Source organism: Calonectris borealis, chromosome Z, assembly GCF_964195595.1.
Source record: "Calonectris borealis chromosome Z, bCalBor7.hap1.2, whole genome shotgun sequence".
Lineage (NCBI taxonomy): Eukaryota > Metazoa > Chordata > Aves > Procellariiformes > Procellariidae > Calonectris > Calonectris borealis.
Window position 1 is genome coordinate 55,862,636 of NC_134352.1, and position 23,047 is coordinate 55,885,682.

Genomic DNA, 23,047 nt, shown 5'->3' on the forward strand with positions numbered 1-23,047 from the left:
TGAGCTTCCTTATTAGAATTACTTTTTTTCCTTCATTATTTCTTAGGTGTGTTTTTCTAACTCTGATTGCTTTCAGTCAGCAATTAAATGTATTTGTACATTGAGTATGCTCTGAAAGGTACTGTGTGCTGTGATTCAAAATGCATCTAGCTGCTGTCAGAAACATTACTTCATCTGCTGAAGTAATTTAAGCCATTATAAGTAGTCTCTTCACCTAGGATTATGGGCAAAGGAGCTCTAGCAGATCTCAGTGGAGTGGTTTGAGTAGTTGCCCACTCACAGTTGATGCCTGTTCAACCCCTTAGTGATTCTACCCTCCATATAGAATCTACGCCCACCTGAGCCTGGCAGTTGAAGCTAAGTGACTGCTCTGTGGTGGCATGGCTGAAGTGTTCGCGTGGTTATGATGCGACAGGGCTAATAGCAGGTAGCTGGTAGAGGCTGACATCCCTTACCATTGCTGTTGTTTTTGCTGAATGTGTCATCTTGTGGTCTGAGAATCTAAACTAGCAGATCTTGATAGGTATTTATCGTGGGAATCTGATCCTTGGTTAATTTTATCTGAAGATTTTTCTGCTTAAGGGTAAGTGAATTGGAATATTTCGTTTATCATCTTTGGTTTTTTTTCCTTGAAAAGCTATTAAAGAAAATTTTTCTTTTAAAACTTGGCAAACAAGAAATACTATTTTTGGAAAACCAGAGATAACTTTTAAAAAAGAGAGAGATTATCAGTACTATTGCTGTAACTTGTTTTGAATTTCAATTTGGTATTTTATAAGGATGTTATTAAGTTAGATGAGTTTGCCAAACTAGTTTGCTGTATATATTAATTATCTTCTATTGTGCAGATATCTGTAGTGTTTTCTTATTTTTTGGTATGTGATATGTGCCTGCCCCATAGGATATCTGGTGTGTAGAGTCACAAAGTGGGAAAGAGACTGTGGTGCTGCTCTGTACAAATACAGTCTTAGTTCATGACAGATGTCATGGAATTCTGTAAGTCTTATGGTACATATATTCTACTAGGCATGCATTATGAAAACCCATATGTCATGCTCTATTTTCAAAGACTTTTTTCCCTTGATTCAGTTTACACAGAAGGTAAGGCTCATTTTCGTTGTGCTTCTAGTCATTTTTTTTTAATTCTTGTTCTGTCTGTTACCCCGTATCTTCCCTACTGCATGCTTTTCAGATGCTGCTGCAAAGGAAGAAATATTTACTTTCTTTTTTTAGTAATTAATTATAAATCTTCCTAACAATTTCCCCCCCTTTTTCAGAAGGAAATATTGGGGAAAAGAAAGTATATTTCTGATAACTCTGTTATTTTTTGAAGTGCACTGTATCATGCAGCACCTGATGCTGCAAATATTCAAGTAAAGATTTGCTGAAAAGTATTTTGAAACAATTCAAATAAAATGAAAATTTTCATTTTAATCATACTAAAATCTTTCTTTTTGTAAAGAAGCAAGACAGTCTAGCTGCCCCATGTTTGTATTCCTTCATGTTCTTGCCAGATAACATTCTTTTACAGAGCTATAACAAGGAACCACCATATGACCAGACTTCTTTTTGAGTCAGTTTGCCCAGAAAGCTTATATTAGATGTCTGCTTTAGTTCATGAAACGGACAGCACTGTTCTCAGTAGTAGCAATTATGTTTTCAATGCGGCTGGATTCATAAAATATATAACAAAAATGCTGAGTTTCTTGCCCATTGTCAAAACGTTTGAGTCGTTGTTCTAATAAACATGCTTCTCTGTTTTATCACTTGTTCTGTAATGTGAAATCTGTGAGGTTTTGGTAATTGAGGACTCTTTAAATTTTGTTATGTGTTCAGTATGTGGAGCTTCAAATCTAGATTGATTTATTGATTTTTATATGGTTTGATTTTATGTGGAGTTTCAAGTCTAGATCCTTCAAGCCCTGTGCCCTGTCTCTTAAGTGCGTTTTATTTCAGATTCAGGTAAGATGTTCAGGAAACTCACAGTGTAATAAACTGAAAATAGGGCAGTGTAATAAACTGAAAATAGGGCAGTGTAATAAACTGAAAATATAGATGCCTAGGCATCTATGAATAGGTGTGTATATATGTACGTATGCATTTGCACACACAAGCAAACATCTATTAGGAAAAAATTAAATGCAATTCCTGCCAATATTTTCATTAATATAAATATCGAATCTGCCTGTGTTTATGTTATTACCAAGGGTGTGTAATGATTCTATTTGACAACGAATTCCATATACTTTGTATGATTTTTAAAAATTTTTTTTTTTTTAAGGTTTTTAATTATTGTTCAGGACTCCTGAATGTGAGCACAGCAGTAATCTTAGAGTGATGGTTTTGGTCTAAATGAACAGGTCAAAAGAGGGCTTGTTTCAATTTACCATGTGAATGTAGCAATAACCATATAAGAAACATTATCTCGCATATATGGCTTGGTGACATAACTACTTGATTTGAGAAATGTATGTGACTTATGAACCCTGATACTATAGGCAGTAAAGTACTTGCCTTATCTTCAAGGAGGTTTTTAGTTACATCCATGTTCTTATATAGCACAGTTGGGTGTGAAGGGCATTATAGGAAGGTATTTGCTTTCTTCTAAAATGTTAGGTTTTGCAACAGCCAGAAAAAACATATCAGTAATCTGATTTCATTGGTAACTTCTGGATGTTCACGTGGAGATTTCTAGATATTGATTGTGCTTTGAGGGTATTTTTTACTATAAGATACAGAGGTCCCAGACCCTAATGTGTGGTTCACTTTACAGTGTCAGAGAACAAATCTTGCAGGTAAGATGCTATATTTATTAAGTTTGTGGCATAAGTTCTGTACTTCACTCCTTTCAGAACAGTGGTGTGAATGTTTCTTTTATGACTTAAATTTTTAGGTGGTATATTATGGGCATTGTAGTGGGTTTGTTCTTTTTTCTTTTTTTTTTTCCTACCTCCCCGCACCCCCAAAAGACTGCCCTACACAGACCCTTGTAGTTTAATGTTTGCTTTTACTGAGTCTAGTTGTGATTCATGATGTTTACGTGACGTACTGTCAGCCGTCTCTTAGTTATAGTTTAACTTTCAAGTCTGTATGTAATTTGGTTTTATTAATGAAGTACAACAAACAGCATTATGAAGCTTTTCTCTTTTAATCTTACAAGGAAAAAAATCCGTATCTAAAAAAGCAATCACAAAGAAGAGGAAAGGTGTCACAAAGTCTACCATACCAGAATTTCAGGTAAATTATTTTAATTTTTGTTTTAAGCACTTGAAATCTGAATGTCTGTAAAATAAGTCCTTTAGTTTCTGATAGAGACCTTGGCAATCCTAATCAAAGATTAATTGCCGCCTTCTAGTTCAAAAGGTTTAATCTGATCGTGTTTTTAAAAGTGCATTTGACCTTTTCTTGGTAGAGAATGTTTTACCGTTTTTTATTATGTGCAGCTTACACACTGTTTCACAGTATTGTTTAAGATCCCAGATAAACCTGTTACAGGAAAAAAACTGTGAAAACTAGGAGTTGTTTATGGAATTTTTAAGGTAGATATAATTTTCTGGGATAAAGTTACTTGTGTTTTGTATGAGGTGCGACGCTGTGGTCTTTGAATTCAAATCTAGCTTGATTTACTGAAGGACTTGCAAAAAATTTGTAGGCTTCTGTGCTCATCTTGTTTGCAACTTTTACCCCTTATCTGCACATGACCTTTAGACCAGAGAGCACTAAGGAAAGAGTGCTAATTATGATAGTGGTTTTATGGTACTGTAATAGAAGTCTTACAGTACTTCAGTTCTAAGTCACAATTTATGTATGCATGCTTGCTTGGATTGATGTTCTCCTTTGGCTATAAATTTTTTTCTCAGAAAGCAATCTGTGCTATTCTGAGCAATAGACCTACATTAAATCATGACTGTTCTGTAAAGCCCTCACACTGAATCAATTTATTCCATAATGATGATGTGTTTCAGGTGGAGCTAGTAGAATTTCTGGTGATAAAATTGGTTAGTAACAGTCAATATTGAGAAAAGACTGATATTTAAGTGTACACTTACTTTTGTCTATATTCTAATGGTAGTGATTAAAATGTTTCCTAGCAGCTCCAAAAAATGGGTACAGTGTCTAAAAATTTTATGCACATTACCTACATGCCATGGATGTACACGGTTAGGTTAGAAATCATTTTTTACAGTATTAAACTACTGCATTTAAATAGCCTGTCTAAAACATTATCTAAAACTTAGCCCAACTTTTTATCGAACCAAGGTAAACTGTACATTTACATATCTATCTAAATGTAAAATTAACATTATTACATTTACCTATGTAAAATGTTAATTAAAATGTAACAAAATAATTCTGGCTTTTTTGATCAAAGCTAGGCTTTATATCTGTTTTAGGTGAAGCTAAGATCAGTTAGTATAAGCAGTTTAATCTTATTAGGGAATTTTTTAACAATTTAACCTGCCTTTTTCAAGAAGACAGGCGGGACTGGTATGACTTAGAAGTATTTGCAAATATTAAGCCAATAAAACATTTATATTTGGAATACTACTAAGACTTTTAGAGCCTAGTAAAATATGCTTCAAGATACTCCGCTCCACATATATGAATGGCCAAACTTAATGGAATTACTTAACTGTTCGAAGGTGAGAGTATATTTTTAAAATACTTGGTAAGACAGCTTGAGTGTATACAGGCCCTGTGAAGTTTGCCAGGGAGGGTATAACCATAAGAATATTGTTATTCATATATAAACATCAGTTCTTTTGGAAAGAAAGAAGTAAGTAAATGAAAATTTTTAAGATGCTTTATGTGCGTGCAGCCTACAAATGTAAAACAAACAAACAAACAAACAAAACCAAAAAAAACACCACAAAAAAAACCACCAAACCCATAAGGCACTTCATCTCATAAGACTAGATCCTGTACTTAAGTATAGATTCTTTACCTGAAAATCATAATTGAACACTAAAGCTGAGAAAATTAGTATTAATAAATCTTTTAATATGTACAGTGACCCAAATTATACATTAAAATCAACTATTAACAAAAAAATTTAGGAGATAATTGTACTACTTAATTCTAACATTTATAATACCATTTTTAAACAAACTTTTGAGGAAACATACTGCACAGATTTTCTGCTCTCTATCATGGTTTGAATGTCATGGACAAAGCAGTAGAAGCATAGGTCAGTGAACATCACTTCTTCCTTGTATGTGATTTCAGACCTTATTAATTTCTTAGCTCAAGGCTGCTTTAAAAAAAAAACAAATACAAACAACAAAACAAAACAAAACACAAACCCAAAACAAAAGCAGATGCAAATTAAATTCTCTTTACCAAATAAAAACACACAAAAAACATGTCCTGTTTTTAATATTTTGAAACTTGAGAAGTGAGTTTACAGCTTCATGGATCATGAGTTAGTTGGCTGTTGCATATTTCCTTTTAAAAGAAATTCTGAGTTCCAAGCTTATTATTACCGTTGCTCATGTTTTAAAGAAATGACAGTAATTATATTGCTCTACAGAAGCGACATTAATGTGGGGTTTTTGGGTTTCTTTTCTAGTTACAAAGTATATTTAAGTTTGGTAACAAGTTCTTTGTCTCAGTCTTTCCTCCTTTCCCCTCACATATATGCACATGTAGCTATATAGACGTACATGTGCTCTAACTAAGGAAAAAAGGAATGCACCCGTTTTAAGGAACTGGGCTAACTTCAGCTTTTCTGTTTAACTGTGTCTTAACGGTTTCAGTTTTATCAGCTATGGTCTATATTAAATCGAGATCTTGAAAGGGAGCTATCTGAACATTTTCCACATGGAGATGGCAGCAATAAAAGAGCAGGTTCATAGGAAATAAAAGTATAACTTGCAATCATTAACACATATAATCTGAAGTTAAGCATGAGACCCCATTGAAGTGAGTAAAAATTATGCTAAAAGATTGGCTGAAGTTAAGGGGGACGAGGAAGTAGCATCAGTGATCTGGGGGAGTACACTAGGTTTGTATTGATGAATAGATCCACAGGTTAGATTTGTTTTATAATGATAAATAGTTGATTTATAGATTCTGAGAAATGGACCACGGGAGAGTCCCAAGCTGGAATAGAGCTTGGTCCCCCTGTCTTTCCTTACAAAAATCAGGGGAGTTTTCCTATCTTTCCTCCTGGAAGTTCTAGGAGTCAGTGAGAGTCTTTGAGAGATTACTGAGATGTGAGATTGTATCCTAACAGGAAAGTTGAACACTGAATTTGAAAGTTTACTGGAATACTGAATACCTGAAGCTTCCATTATATTCAGTTGAAAAACAGGATGTTTATTGCCTTGAAAATGAAGCCCATATGTAGCAAGTACTGTACCTGATCTGAAAATGTCTGAGTTGTAGTTAGCATGTACATAACTAATTACATGACTTGTATATTAATGGAAATATTTACAGCCTGAATCTTTAAGCCACCATGTGGTGTTCTAGAGAATAGGGACTAATCTTTCACTACTTTTGATAAGTCACAAAGGAAAAATTTTTTCTCTTCAGATTCTTTTTCTCATGATAGATTATTAGAAGGTATGTTCTTCAAGAGCAGTATATGAACTACCAGAGAGCTATTGGAATGTGACAGAACGATTAGATCGTAACGTTAATACCTTTCTTTTTGCCTTCACGTTAACTTACCTGTTAAAACATACAAAACAATTTAGAAAGGCAGCATTGTTCGCAGAAAATTGAATTGCTAAGGTCAATTGCCAATTATCAACCATGAGCAAACATAACATTAGAGTCTCATTGGAAGTAGCTAGATTCCATATCAAAATGATCATATGAAATACACTACACTTTTTTTATTACTGTTCTTTTCATCTTTCCTTCAAAATGCTAGCTTCATTCTGTAAGATGGGAAACGTTAACCAAGTGAGAGAAGTTTCGAAATACCTTCTTCCCAATCAGTGTGCATCTTTAAGACCTCATCTCAAATCCTACTGTAAATTAAGAAATATAAATTTCTTCTTGAATGTTTTTATAGTGGTTTCCAGTATAGTATTGGAGTATTTCAAATACTAAACTCATTTTGACAGTAAATCCTCTAAGCTGAGCTGCTGTTACCTTCCTTGTAATTACCAGTGGCAATGGACGCACAGATATCAGCCTCAAATGTACACCTCTTCTGATGAAAATTGGGACGTAGAGATTTGATTACTCTTCCCTGTCACCCCCAGCTGCAAGACAACTAAACTTTATATATTTGCATTGCTTTTCCCATTGATGTAGTTTGGATTGGTACACACTAACAGTTTTGTAAATTGGATCCTTATGTCTCAAGTGACTGTTCTAAAAATGAGAAACACGACTGGGATCTGTGAAAAGTTTGGCCGCGTGAATTGTCTAATGACATGGAGGAGCTTTTTACGGTAGAGTCAAAGATAGAGTTGGTATTTCCAGGACAGCATTCACTAACAATAGTGAAATCATCCTTCTCTTTGCAACACTTGCCTTTCTAGAAGTGAGTTCCTAGAGAGAAATTCACCCACTTCTAGCAAATGAAGACTATCTTTCTTTGGTTCGTAGTTCTGCTTTATCTTTGATCCATGATACACTGAATTAAATGTGTCTCATAGGAGAAAATAAAAAGCAGTGATAAAATTTAAAAACTGAATTGTCAGGTATATAGTCAAAGGAGTGGATTATAATTGCGTAGGGAAAATCTTTATCCATGCCTTTATTGACTTCTGTCAAGAGCTTCATGTGACAAACTTGCACCTTTTTGTGTAATAGTACAGTATCATAGATTTCTTTGCAGGCCAGATGGGAAAAGAAAAGCCAGTATTTGACTTCCAGTGTACATCTTATGTGTTTGGAACTTAAATTTAAGCACAGGACAGACATGCATGTTGAACCTAGTAGAATTACACATTGTAATATTATTTTCTGTGTTACAAGAGAAACCTTTTGCAAGTTCATTTTACATACATTGTCTACGGAGCAAGACAGTGCCAATTTCCTTATTCATTTGCTATTTTAAACTTGACAACTGTGAACACTGCAAACCTTAGTTTGAATCACTCCAATTCCCCAATGCTGTCAAATGTACACAGGTGTTATGAAAATAATCTCATGTATGTGTTAGAGTTTTCTCAAATTTATGTATTTTGCTAAAAGTGTCAGTTCTGTGTTTTAATAGTGAAACTATTTTTAATCATTTTTTAATATGAGTTTGCTGCAAATCTAAAACTTCCTGTGTAATTGAAGTAAAAATATATTGTTATGAATTAACTGATTTGGGGAAAAAAAAAATTAAAAATTAGCAGCTGGATGATAAAAGCATTTTTGTGGGGTTTTTTTCTGTTTGGATTTGATTTTCTTAAATTATTTCAACATGTTTTCGTTAGTAATGAAAACATTTCCACCTAAGGGTGTTCACAAAGAAGCAAGTCTTAACATATGATAACCTGAAAGAACCTAACAGTTTAATAATTTCCGGTTTATTAAGTCTTTAATTGCCCTAAAAGATGGTAAGCCAAAACATACAGATTACTTTTGTTTGACGACTTTTTCAAGAAAATAGCATCCATATTCTGAAAGGAAAAATGTAAAAAGCTGTTTTCTAAAGACAGGAATAAGAAGAATATAACCCTTGTTCAAAACATAGATAGGAAGGTAGGTTTGATAGATGTGGCTAGGTTATCTTTCAGGAATACTCTGTGTAAACATATAAAGTTATGTTCAGGAAAAAGTTGTAACAAGTGTGAGTATGTTATAACTACAGCATAGTCCAAAGCGGGTACACTTTAATTCTCCAGGGAATTGTTTAGTACTCAGACCTGTTCCAACTCATTACTATACTTGAGACAAATTTGGTAGTTGTCATTCACAGAATTTTTAAGAAAATACCTACATTTTGAAATAGAGGCTTACAGGCAGGGATATGGTTTATATCTGAAGAGTGAAGGATTTTCTTACTAGATTTTCTTCCTTTCAAAAAGTCCTATTTTTTTATATTTAAGAAAATAAAAATGGTGGCACTAAGTAATAACATGTCCTTTTAGATTTTATTTAATTTCATTGTACATTTTCCAAGTCCCACATTACCAAGTGTTTGTGTTCATTTGTTTTTTAGCTTATTTGCACTAATCTTGATGAACTCAGGGAATTAATCACAAAGATTGAGAATGAACTCAAAGATCTGGAGGACATTAAAAAGAAATCGGTATGTGACGTTAAAAGCTTTCTCTTGTATGGGTATAAAACGGTGCCAGTTATTGCCAGTTATTTGCTGAGGCCTGTCAACTGAAGATTTTATAACTGTTCAGTAACTGCATGAAGCCTCGTAAGGTTGATACGTGGAGACTGTAATCTTAATTTTTTTCTGTATATAGTGCTCTGTTCACAATGTTTTTGTGATAAGTAAATTCAGTAACTGTGTAAACACTTTTCACTGCCAAAATAAAATGTGGATAGTGGTAATACCTTAGAAGGAGTAGTTAATTTCTATTAAACATGTGATCATTCTTCCCTGAGGACAAACTCTTACCCAAGAAGCAATTACAGGATAGAGTTCTCATATCTGCCTATGCAGTGCTGATCAGATCTTCTTGTGAGCTGACTCTTATGTTGTTTGTTAGGATTCTTAACTTCTTTTGTTTGCAAGTAAGTTATTAAAATTGGCTTTGTTTAATTTTTATTCATGTAGTTTGTACAGGAAAGCATGCTATCTGGCTTTTGATACTAGACTGAGATACAAATTTTACCGATGTACACTGGATCACTCAGTCTATGCAGCTGAAAACCTCAAAAGAATAACAGTTAGACAGGAGAAGCCAACAAGTTTGGGGTTTTGTAGGAGCAGTGATTCTCATCAAGATGGTGGATCGATTTAAATACATAAATAGTACTCATTTAAATGGCCCTCTACAGCCAATTCTTCTTATTACTTACTCTTCTTCATTGCAGTTTTGTTTATTAAACATTTGGTAGGCATTTCTGTGGCATTTCTTTGACCAGTAGTAGTTAAAAATGTTGCTTTTTCTATACCTTAGAAATTAGGCTGCTAATTTCTGTGAATGTCTTTAGTCTCATGCAGAAACAATTTATTCTTAAATTAATTAAATAGGGGAGAGAGATATGATGGGTGAGAGGCAATATAAATTAGGACTCTGAAAGACAAATTTCAGTGCAGACACTTAGCATAATAGTTGTTAAAATATCCAAAGGAATAAAAATTTCAAGACTTAGCTTGAAATTATTTTGTAGTTGCTAAATTGCAAATTGGTCTTATGATAAGATTGTCAAGAGGTTATCAGAAAGGCCATGTCAACAATAGAAGAAAAAGCCAAAAATGAGAGTACACATCAGCATATCAATAATCTTGGTATAGGAGAGACTTTTAGTCTGCTAGTAAAACTGTACCAACAAGACTTCTTCAAGGGTAGACAAATGCTAAATATGTCATAATTGCTCTTTGAACTGAAATCTGATAATGTCATTATGTAAGTAAGTTGCATGACTTCAGCAGGAATACTATGTTTAGTTCTAATTGCACCATCTTAAAAAAACCAAACCACATAAGTACAGGGGAGTTAAAATACAACTCATTTAGCATTCAGAATTTGTGAGGTAAGGACAATCTTTCTGTGTGCTTGTATAGATCTATCAGATCATGATTCTGGGTCTCTAAACACTTGTGTTGTTAGAAATTTTATGTGAAGAAAAAAGGCTAGGATTAATTGTTGAAGAAGTGATTATAAGAAAACAGTCAAGGGAAGGTATTGATTTTTAAAAAATAATTATCAGGCAAATTTCATATTCACTTCTAAAAAATACAAATAGAAAGATGTTAAATTAGATGACTAGTCAATAAACTTGACTTGCTAAAATGAGGTTTTGCAAGGGAAGTCAGTAGAATTTAATTTTTGATGTCTGACATCATGCGTAATTAGGTTAGATTTCTTAAAAACTGGAGGAAATGCAGATTTTCATTCTTCAGCTCTGACACAAATGACAGTGGCAGTTTCAGAAGCATCCAAGATAGTTTGTTTCAGCTTTTCTGAAGTGCCTAGTCTATTAAGTAAAACATTGTTCTAAGTTGATGATGGAAATTTGACTTAATGTGAAAGCTTATTTTAATATGATGGTATTCATTTTGATGCTGTTAATGGACTTGTTTCGTATTTTGACCCGAAGATGGTGGCGTTCTTACTGCTTCATGGTGACTTTATTGATTTTTGTTTGCAATAGTGACCGAGGTGAACCCATAGGAATCTTTCTTCTTCATGACTAACCTGCTCGTTAATTCCAATTTTAGTCCATTGTTAGCACAAGCTACTGAGAGAAACCCTCAAGGCAAGCTTTAAAGCTTATGTTAAATACTAACACATATTAGAAATACAGCTTGTCTAACTTATATTAAGACTTTAAAGTATAATCTTTTTCTTAGTCCTAACTGCCCTTTGTTTCCTAGGAGACCATTCTAGAGTACGTAAAAGGAATTCCTTCTCCAGAACTTGGAAGTACTGGAGGCTGTAATGAAAGAGCTGAGCTGTAAGACTTCTTTAACATGAATAAACTTACTGTTTTCCCGCATTTTTTGTAGATAGTTGGACTGGTTGTATCTGACACTTTTCAGAACATCAGCTTGAGCCAACAAATGACATGAGAGATTTTTAGTCCAAACAAGTTTTGTTTGGCAAGTTAAAAGCAAATTAGAACAGGGTTATGTAATGGAAAGCCATGGGTAGTTTTAAGTGTAGGCATTACTATCAGTTTCTCCTACAACAATGAAATAATAAACCTGTTGGAAAGGATTTTCCCTGTTTGGTTGATGAAAACAGTTTGGTTCTGTACTCTTTTGTACACCTGTATTGTCTTTTGAATTAGCTATGAGTAATATTTTTCCATTTAAAAAGTGTTGCACTTTTGCTTGATTACTCGTGAGTTTGTTGTAACAATGATGATATTTGCCTTAGCGTCAGTTTGCCATAGTTTTTAGAGAGGAAGGTGAAATTTGACCTCATTTCTTTAATTTTAAACAGAGGTTCAACTGAGTCTTAGTATTATCTCTTCCTGGACTGCTTCACTCTTGAACTCTAGCCACAGTTCTGAAGGGAGGCTGCAATTTCACATATGCTTTCAACTGACATAAGCCAAAACTGCTGCCAAATAAATAGTTCCTACTCTCTGGCAGCTTATATTTTCTGTGCCACCCCGCGGGAGAGGGTAGCAAAATTCTTTGTTCAGCTGCATGGTGAGAGAGTTAGTCTGTGATAAACCTAACTACTTTTTTACTGCTGCTGAGGTATTTGTAACCCAGATCAGTTTTCTAGTACAATTTATCATGCAGTTGCACAAATACCTGTGCTTATGTTCTGCCACAGTTTGAAGGGTCATTGTAAGGACAGGAATGAGCATCTGGGGGCAAAAGAGAGTGGGACTGCTTTTCACAGGAAAAGTGTGCTGTTTTGTGCCAGGTGAAGTTGTACATGATATTACAGTCAGGGGTGCTTTAAAAAGTCTATCCCTTCAGCTACTGAACAGTTCCTCTCCTTACCACCTACTACATTTCAAGAGGGAGAGGAGGGAATAAGTTAGTCAGATTTACTATTTATTTGTGTGCCTGACTGGAAATCAGAATGTGGGAGGTGCAGAAGGGGGACTTGAAGGACTTGAGTCTAATGCTTTGTGCACTATCTAGTGAAAGGATGTCACTTCACGTGTCCTAAGGAATGTACCAAAACTAGAAGACATTCTAGCTTAGACATTCCTTACGGAGCCACCTTCCATCCTTTCACTTTAAAGCAGTATGACTAAAAAGTAGAGTAAAAATGGAATTAATAGGAAAAAACCACAGAATTCACAGTAACAACTACATTCCAGTAAAAATTATGTCTGTTTTGTTGCTAATACTGACATAGATAAGATGTGGGGGAAGTTACAAGCAGTCAATAGACAATGATAAATCTGAAGTAGACTGTATTACCCAAAAATTCTATTGAGATTTTATTGCATTTTTACCTCATGTTTGCTGAAAATTTAGACTGTATATGTAAGCATGGTAGTTCAGTTGAATGTGAGCTTTTAGAAATTTGCTATAACTAGCAAATTGATCAAGACATGCAAAGTAGCCTAATTCCACTTTAAAATCTACTTTCAGCAGTATTGATGAAAAAATAATTTTGACAACATATGTGGTAGTGAAGCATTTTGCCAATATATTTAGGATAATATAAAGGCTTCTGCCTAATATATGAAATTTCTTTTATGAGAAGAGATGGTAAAGTAGCACCTTCTATCCTGATCAGTATGCAAGATAACAACTATCAGTTTCTGACATTTTGGATCCCATTTTTCCCTGTTGTCTTCTGTGTCAGGTGAAATCAGCGGGAGTTGCAGAGTGAATGGAAATCTCTTTGCTGCCTTTCAGATAATCAGCTTCTCTTGTAATTTGAAGTCATTGTTTTTTTGTGTGAAACTGTTAGTTAAGCTATTCTGTAGATCAGTTGTATGGATTTAACTTGCATATCGTAGCAGAACTTGATTTTTTTTTTCTTTCAATCCCTTCTTGCCATTGTGTAGTAAGAAACTGATGGGATTGCAGATACTTGTATCAAATAGTGAACTTTGGGCTTTTTTGCAGATGTCATTTTGCAAGCTGACTTTGTAGTAAGCACGTTTATTATAAAATGAACTGGGTTTTGACAAGGACAGTTAATTCTAGACCCTGTCCTGATTGTGTTAAAGCATAGATTGTCTTGGAGAGAACATAAACACTGAAAGATTGCTTGTTTACTGAAACGCAAGACGTTATTTTGGTAGCACCATTAGATTTGAATCATTCCCTGCAAGTCTGATTGGTAAGTGCATAGCTCTCTGGGGAGTGAGAAGGACAGGATTCCCACAGTTAAGTTGGCAAGGTTAAAATGGATAAAGGGCAGTACCTTCCTGAGAAGGAGACCAGACTCTCCCTACAGGGAGAGAAAAGTCAGACAAAGGTGAGGGGAAGGAGAATTACTTAGTCAAAGGGCATCAGCCAAGTTCATGACTAATTAGGGTTTGGAGAAAATGCATTGAAGATTTTATTGTTTTGCAGGGGTCTGTAACACACTGGTGTTCTTGACTTAGTAGTAAAAAAGGTAAAAACCTCTTTTATAAAGGTTTTGGGATCTACTATCTTCTAGTGTTGTTCCTGAAGGTTTTAATTAGACAGTTGTACTTCCCAAGACACGTGAATGTCTTTGTCTATATTTGGGAGTGGATATATCTTTTAAGCAGGGCTGAAAGTCAGAAGGGCTGAAAGCAAACTGAGGTTTTCTGCAGCTCTAAGTCCATATCATCTGCAGAAATATGTGCACCTGAAAATTCAGAGTTAAAAACCCACAGGTACAGGTCAGAAAAATACTTAGAACCTCAGACATAAATTCATTTGTAGGATACTGAGGCTGTCCAAAGGAATACATTGCGCCAGGATGGAACATAATATTTTCTGTGTCTACTTTTTTTGAAATTCCAAACAGGCTGCTGTTAAATTTGTTCATAGGAAGTGTAAGCATCTAAACTAAGAGAAGAGGCTGTTTTCTGGTTTTTATTGATTTACTACACTTTTCTTAAAAAAAAAAAAGTTAACATATGGCAAAAATAATGCAAATTGGCTCATTTACTAAATAAAAGTTTATAAAATATTTCCTCTGTGTACAGTAAAGTAATGGGCAATATTGCCATATGTTTGAAAGTGTTCGGTAGGGAAACTGTTAGACAAGACTGTACAGGGACTTCCCAAGAATGCTCAGCAGAAATTCATGTAAACCTCAAAAATATATTAGGGGTCTTACTAATATTTTAGTGAACCGGACCTCAACTTGACAAACAATAAAGTGGAAAAACTTACTGTGTCTTCTCATTTGGGCCCCGTGGAAACTTAATTATTACTGGGTTAAATCGTCGTCACTTTTTAGCAGTAGGTGGACTTTCCTTCTCCTCATTCCTCCCTCCTCTTCTCCTGGCCTCTTCCAACCCTCCCTGGTGAAATATGTACCATGCTTGAGACTTTTGCATGTAAGGAGTTTTTGGTTATACTTGTTTTCATCTGTGTTACTATATTTACATAAATGTACATGCAAACAAATAACATTATAGTCTGAGAAATCTGTGTTTGCACACACATTTGCAAGTTTAAACTGCAGATGAAGAATTCCAATAAATATTTAGGATAACAGAATTTTAATAGACTGGCTTGAAGTCTTGCAGCTGAAACATTTTCTTTTAATTTCAGCTTAGGTTCTGTGTTACTGTGCATCTTTGTCTGTAATGTATCTAACATATTCTCTTTTTCCATTCTTTGTCCCAAAAACTTGATTTCATAGTAATGAACTAAATCATGAGATAAAGACACTCTCGGTAGCAAGAAGTTTATTGCTTTTTGTTTTTTTGCTTCATTTGTTTGCAGTGTTTGGTAAGAGAGTATGAGATACCATTTTAGGATATAGCTTGGTGTAATAGGATATCTAGGTCATGGAAGTGCAAGCTGAAGTCTTTTAAAAAAAAAAAAAAATTTGAGGGCTGATACAAGATATCTTTTCATTAGTTGCCGGTAAATGCTCAAAGATAAAATCGATTAAGAGATGTCATGAGTGAATTTGTTTTATAATTTACTACAAGTAGTTCTTCCTGACTATATTCAGTCCCAGTCTTCAAATAACATCATAGGTTAGCTGTTGATAGATATTTATAATATTCAGAATGACATTGCTGAAGGTAAAATACAAGATACTGACTTTCAGGAGGTTTTACTGCAGAAGATAACTTTTAATCATTTTCAAAATGAAAACGCTTTCAATTATAGATGAATTTGTATGGTATGAATACATAATCTCATCATGCATTCTTATTCAGTCAAAACTGCCATTGAAGTAACTGTCTGAAATTCTAGTATTTGGCCCATAAATTGGTTAATAAGAACATTCAATATCAATCCATATCTGAATTGAAAAAGTTATCGATCTCTTTTCTTTAGGTATCTGATGTCCAAAGCAGCTGCAGATCACCAACTCCCTCTCTGTGTGACATCACTAGAAAACGCTAGACTGGTGGTGTCACACATGCCACAGAACCCCGCTGCAGAATGGAGCAGGCCTATTAAGGGTAAGGTAAGTTTTATCCCTCCACCGCCACCCCTTTTCAACAATATTGCATGGTTTTGTAAGATTTCTAATTGTCTTTATTTTATGTCCCTGGGATATAAAGTAAAGATTAAAGAAAATCTTATAAAACTGCATAATATTGTGGTTGTGTGTGTGCGTGTTTATTTAAAAACGAACCAAAAACTCCCCTATAAAGTTCAGTCCTTACCGCATATATCCATATCCTGGCTCCAGTCTGCTTTGGGGTTCCATGATGAGTATGCCAGAATAGTGTATGTTGGGGCATCACGGAGAGTGGAGTCAGCATTTCCTGGCTGCTCTGGATGTCAGAAACCTTATTTTAAAAGGTAAGTTTTCAGCTGGGAACGTGTTGAATGTCTCTCTGTGTTTATATGGAAACATTCAGCACATTTCTAAAATGTATTTTTATTGTTTTTGCATTTTTAAAATTTACTTGTAACTTAACACAGCTGAAAGTCACATTTTATACTTGTCCTCTGTCTAGGCCTTTTTTCTTTTCTGTTCTGTGAATACCTTACATTGTGTTTCCAGAAGAAAACAGTGGTTTGTTTGTCACTACCTGGAACAATATGGTAACTAGAAGTCAGATCCAAGGTATAGAAGCAGTGGTACTGGGAATGTGAATTACAGACCACATAAGAATGTAACTCAGTACACACACAAGTTAGGTACTGGGTATTTCTATTTAAATAATCAGTTAGGAATGCGGGCTCTTATCAAACTTAGAATTAGCTCAAGTACATTGAAGGGGAACAGTTTCTTCACACATCTATTAAGACCAAGCTCTTCAGTGATAGAGAAGGACTGTTTTTACTTCTAAAGTACTATCTTGATGTAGTTGAATAACTTTAGTTCATGTCTGCTAATAAAATCCTGCTGGATTTCATAAACACCAGAAGGCAGTGCATCCAGATCTCCGTTTCTACAGACCCCTTGTTGACAAGAGGACTGAACCACGGGGCTGTAATAGCTATTGCTTTGTACTAACCCTGCCATTCCACTAAACCACTCCTTGTGGAATTTCCTGAACAGCTATATTTTGAGTACTTGGAGTAGAACAGTCATGGCCACTCTGGTGTGGTCAGTTCCTTCTGTGCCATCAGATGTTGCATTCCATTTATTTGTTAATCCCATAACGTATCAGGTCATGCTTTTATCTTTCATTGGAAGGAACTGTGCAGTCAGTGGTTGAAAGGGACATTTGAAGGTCTACCCACCTTGAAGCAGGACTATTGTCAGTGCTGCATTAAGTCATCCATAACCTGACTAGCCGAGTTCTGAAAACAAGAAGGAAAGAATGGAGATTCAACAGCTTCTCTGCACAACCTGTTCTAATGCCGTATGTTTCTAATTAAAATATAGCTTCTAAGCTCTAGCCTGAGCCTCTTAAACTTCAGTTTTTAGCTGTTCTCCTGCATTATATCATTTGGTATTACTGAGAAGAGTTTGCAACACAGACATTTATAAAGGCAAGTTTATTATCTGTAGAAATTAGTAGGCAGCTATGTATTGCCAAAGTAGGGAGTTAAGTCATAGCTTTATCAATTATTGACTTGCTTTTTTTTTTCTCCCTGGAAAAAACACAAGACTATGTTAGAGAATGAACTTGCATAGGAAAGGTAGTGCTAGAGTTTGTAGTGATGTGTCTTAAGGTTATAGACATTTTTTTTAACGTCCCTTCCTTTTCACTATTTTAATATTTAAGGAATAATAGCAGATCATTTGTGTAACATCTGGGCTTTGCAGAAATTTTATGTGTTTGCACAGAAAACCAACTGAACCACAATAACTTAAAAGATAAGGATCTTCCACTCCTCGCCCCAGTCTTTTTTAGCCCCTATTTGTTCTGTGTCCTGACTGTTTCTGAGGAAAGAAAATGCTTCTCAAGGCTTAAATTTCTCTGTTTCCACTAACAGGTTTATTGTCAACTCCTAAACCCCAGAAAGAAAATGAGTAATTGGGGTACGGGGAAATAATTAATTTACTTTTTTAATTATATTGCTATAATATTTGCGTTAAAATTATTTGGAGCAAACGTGGAGTTTTCCAGAGATTGTATCCAGACGACGCTATTTTTGTTAAAAACTAGCTCTAGAATTTGGGGGGACAGGGGATTGGTTATTTTTTTGTTCATTTTTGTAAACAAGGAGAAAAGTAACTTTTACTTGTTCTTTGAAGTGTTAATGAAGGCAGTAAAGTCTTGAAGTCTGCTCTTGACTAAGCCTTCTACTTGTGTCTGGCTATTCAATCCATGATACGGTTATCACTTCGAAGTTTACTCAGTGGTCAGCGGATATTTATCTGGCTCATAAATACTCTTTTTTTCTACTTAAGCCAAGATCTTAGCCTTATTTAAAGATAAATGAGTCTCAGAAATTAATAATTTCTTGTTGTTTTCATACATGTTTTCATGTAATTTTTCATGTCTTTTTTAATACTACGTTTTCACACATCCCATTCTTTGCTATATCAAATGCATGTACGGCATTTCTATATCCTGATAGTAGTGGCATTGTTTATTTTTGCCATTTTGATTTTTGTTTTGATACAATCCACTAATAATGTGTGGTATTTAAATTCGTCCTTTTAAAACTGTCTGTGAACTGTTTTGTAGATCTTACAAGAAGGATAAATCTGTGCACATAATATTCTTTCATACGTTAGCAATTAATTCTGTTGACTGGTAACATTAGGAGGTGATACCAAATGCCTTGGTAGGCTGCAGTATACACAAGGGCTGTTTTCTGTTGCAGTGCTCAGTGGCAGGTTTTATGCTGCAGGGCATTGCATGTGCAAATACAACTGGCCACAAATCAAGGAAATTAGAATACAGTTTGCTGGCTTGTCTGTGTGCTGAACACTTACCATTATGTGGTAATGTGGCATAATTTCCTACTTAAAATCTTTGCTTTTGTAATTTTAATTGAAGAATGAAGGAGTAGTATTTGTTTTGTTAAGTAACATGTAAAAGATTATCCATAAAAAAATAGATACCTGGTCTTCAAACAAGCATTCAGCCTGACTGATCTTGCTGTACATTGGAGAGATCTGCTGAAGTGTGTAGAAAGGAATTATTCCAAAGTCCATAGAAAATCATTATTGTAGGCTGCTGGAAGGCACCCGTGTCAAGCTTTTTCCAGCTTTTCCTGCCCTACACTTCTTGGTGTGCTGGACCACAGGAGGCTGTGAAGGATATGAGCTCTATCAAAAGCTAAATATGTATATGAAATAAATAAGTTCCCAAGTCTTGCTTCTTTTTCTTGCAGAACCATAGACTCTTTACTGTCTTACATCCTCTTTGACAAGTCAAGAGATAAAATCCTCATTTATGTAAAATGCACAGAATTAGTAGAGTGGCAGAAGTACTAGAGTATACCACATCTCTTTTTGTAGCTATTACGTGCATTGGTCAGTCTTTTGTGTAATAAACTAGAGAATAAAATTTTGGGAAGAAATACCTATAAGGGGTATCTAAGAGTTTTAAGAGATGTTTTCTGCAGCGTTATGGCTACTATGGTTGTGCTGTCTATATGTATATACACGACAGTTGTTATTTCCCAATGTCTTTTATCCTCATTCAGCCTTTCCAAATTTATTAAAACATGAATTCTTCATGGAAGATCATAAGATTACATATATCAGTTTGGAAAAGAAAACCATTTTTAATTATACATTTGATTTAAAAGCTTAAAGCTTTTATGTTGGAAAACTGGTCTCTACTGCATAGTCTGTTACTTCATAAATTACCAATTTGCAAAACTTTTCTTTTAAAAAAAACTTTATCTACAACTATGAATAAAATACAAAAATGTGATGCAAAAACTGTGTGGTTTTTATCCCTGAAAATTGTAGTAAATTGTTTTTGCAAATAACAATAATATAAATCATATTACTTACGTTAAATGAGATTATGGTAAGATTTTCTGTAGAAATTTTATCTCTAACTATTGAAAGTGTACATACATGTTTGGTTTCCCTGACCTGAATGGATTACTATCTGTGTTAGTTACTCATTTAAGTAATTTTAAACACATGGTGTGTTCATAGGATTCTGTTTCAGTTTTAAGTTTGACCCATAAAAAGTGAACATCCTTTCAGTATTGCTTTTTTAACTAGGACATTATCTCTCTGTAATATTAAAAAAAGTAGAAGTATTAATGTCTTACATAGGTTAAGGGTAGATGTAACTGTGAAATTTACTAACATTTTCTTCCAGTTATTTTCCTCGTATGCTGTATTAGTGTACCAAGATTATTGTAGTATTAATACAATACAACAAGATTCATGTCTAATGCAATGATAAATAAATGGTATTTATGTTTGCAGGGAAGATGGTACCACCGGAAGCAAGCAGTAAAGGAATTGCATGGTACGTTGATACGACTGCTTAATGAACTGTTACCATGGGAACCAAAGCTAATGAAAGCATTTCAAAGAAACAGGTAATTAGCTGCTCTTTTTTAACAATAGTGCATGGGATGGAAAACAGAACAAAATTCACTTTTTAAAAACTAATCAATGAGTTCAATCACTGGCTTCTCAAGTAAATCAAATGAAAATACTTCGAGGAGAGGAGTGGGACACTGGTAGTGCTTTAGTTGGAAGAATTCTTTTATGTTCCAGACTTACTGTCTCTAAATAAAGTTGAGTTTAACCCCCTAATATTTTTTTTCTCTAAAATGCTCTAGAAACCTTAAGCATGCCTATCAATAGCTGTATCACAATCCAGCTAGGATTTGCATTGCTATTTATTTGGTTAAGAGGTGCTGAAAACCTGTATGTAGAAAACTAGATCAGAATACTTTGTCAGACTAATTACTGTCTAAAGCTACCTAAATTGGTTGTTAATGAATTCTCCACCAAGCAATTCTTAAAACATTGTTTTGAGGTCTTTGTAACCCTGTAAATTTGAAATGCATCTGGAATGCAGTGTGTCAGAGAAATATCAGTGAAGTGGTGACTGATCTAAATCTAGTAAGGGTAAGTATTAGTAGCAGTGAAGATGCTACCCAGATCATAAATACTGGAGAGACTGGGTATTGACTCGGTATCTTCATTGTGTCTTGAAGCTTGGTGACATTGTTGTCTGTTAGCTATACAGCTGTTGCTATAATCATACCTTAGTTTTGCCACACAGACTTTTAAAAAGCAATTAACGATTAGAAGCTTGAACTCTGTGTCAAATGATAGGTAAAGTTAGGCAGCTGCTTAAATGTTGAGTGTGAAGGAAGCAACTTACACAGTACGTGGTGCAGAACTAATTCTGAAAAGTGTAAAAGGTATTAAGTTTAAAAAAAGCCAACATCCTAGCACCAAAGACAGTAAACAGATAGAACTATGAAGAGTTCGTTCCTTCGTAGCTCATTTTGTGGATATCATGCATGAATTAAAATCCTTATTTGGAAATTTAGGATGTTGTTGAACATTTTGCTTTAAATAATGGACCAAAGTACAAATTTTGCTTTTTTCTATTCCTTTCTATTCAAGTTTCTGTTCATTTTCCTTAGCTGTTCATTTCTTCAAGTCTGTAGCAATTCAGACTCCTTTTGGAAATGTGGCAGACAGTAATACTATTAGAAAGGATTTCAGTTTCCAGTGTATGGAGTTTCCAGTTTTATCCTTTTGTAAATTCTGCTGTGGAATGGTTTGGTACCCAGTATTAGTTTCGGTTTGTTAAATGTGGTGATAGAATACAGAAGTAGAATTGTTGTGTAAAGTGTGTAAAATACTTTATATAAGGTGTGCCTAATATGAGTAAATTTTAGTCTGGAACTGAGTGGCCAAGGTCTTGCACGTATATGTGCTAGTAGCTAGAGAAGCATGCACTGAGAGAGAAGGATAATTTCTGAGATTAACTTAACTTGTATTTCTCAGGATGTATATTTTAGGCTGTAACCCTAGTTTATTCAGCAATGCTAGCCTAGGTGTTTCTATGACATAACTGTTTGGACCGGCACATAGTATACCAGGGAATAGCTTAGCTGAAAAACATCCTTTACAAATCGTGGGGAGGAAAGAGAGATTGGTGGGGGGAGGTTAGATCAATGTCTTGGTCTGGTTCATTGTGCTGCTGCTAGGCAGCTGTAGCACCAATGACAGTGGTGAAGAAAGGTGTCATGTGAAAGGGAAAAAGCAATTGAGTAAAGATTGCTTATGCTGGTGTAAACAGCAGCACCACCACAAGTCTAGCTGCAGTTGCAGTGTCTATAGGGTGTCTCAGCCAACTACTAACATCAACTAATTGAATAACAGTGTTGGCCTTCTAGGTTGTCAAGGGCTGGGCAGAGCTCCTTCCTTCTGTGCAAGATCTCAGTATGGAAAAAGAGCCTGGAGTTTTCCTTCCGTCCTTTTTTGTTGTCTTTAATTAGTAGGAGCACTCTTTGTGATCAAAATCCTTTTTCTTGCCCTTCTGAAAGGTCCTCTGGTTTTTTCAAAATTATGACAGAGTATAATGTTGAATGATATTTGAATAGCAGCAAGATTTAAAAGGAAAGGTTACTTGTGCCCACTGATCATATTTGTTCACTGGCCCCACAGCAGAAGTTCCTCAAAAGAAAAAAGGAAATTCCTATCCAGAAGCTTTAGTACAGTAGTGGTTCCCTCATGTCCTTCTGTAGTTCTTCCATACCTTCAAGCTGAAAATCCTAATGACAGAGTCAAAGTATCATCCACGCTACTTCTTCATATAGCCTTCAAGGTTGTCTTCTCTCAGTGAGGTGTCAAAGCTGTGAGTAAACTATTAGGTCTTACTGACCCTGACCAGCCTCACCTGGGCCTCCATCCACATCACGTTCCCATGGGCCCAGGACCCCGGTTTCAGGTCATTCTGCAGCCTTCAGTCTCTGCCGTAGGAATGCCAGTTTCCAGCTTAACTACAGCAGTCACCCTGCCTGGCCATG

The 23,047-nt window shown here is 35.0% G+C and overlaps 1 protein-coding gene across 8 annotated transcripts in view; it reads left to right on the forward strand.

Moving 5' to 3' along the window:
- BRD10 (bromodomain containing 10) overlaps positions 1-23,047 on the forward strand; it is a 56,646-nt gene that overhangs the window by 20,440 nt on the left and 13,159 nt on the right. For 4 of the 8 annotated variants that reach the window (XM_075136616.1, XM_075136617.1, XM_075136622.1 and 1 more), the window contains 5 exons: positions 3,161-3,237; positions 9,116-9,205; positions 11,456-11,535; positions 16,001-16,133; positions 20,475-20,590. In XM_075136616.1, the coding sequence (XP_074992717.1) occupies positions 3,161-3,237; positions 9,116-9,205; positions 11,456-11,535; positions 16,001-16,133; positions 20,475-20,590 (496 nt within the window). The remainder of the gene's footprint in view (positions 1-3,160; positions 3,238-9,115; positions 9,206-11,455; positions 11,536-16,000; positions 16,134-20,474; positions 20,591-23,047) is intronic. The other 4 variants (XM_075136618.1, XM_075136619.1, XM_075136620.1 and 1 more) reach the window with 4 other exon arrangements.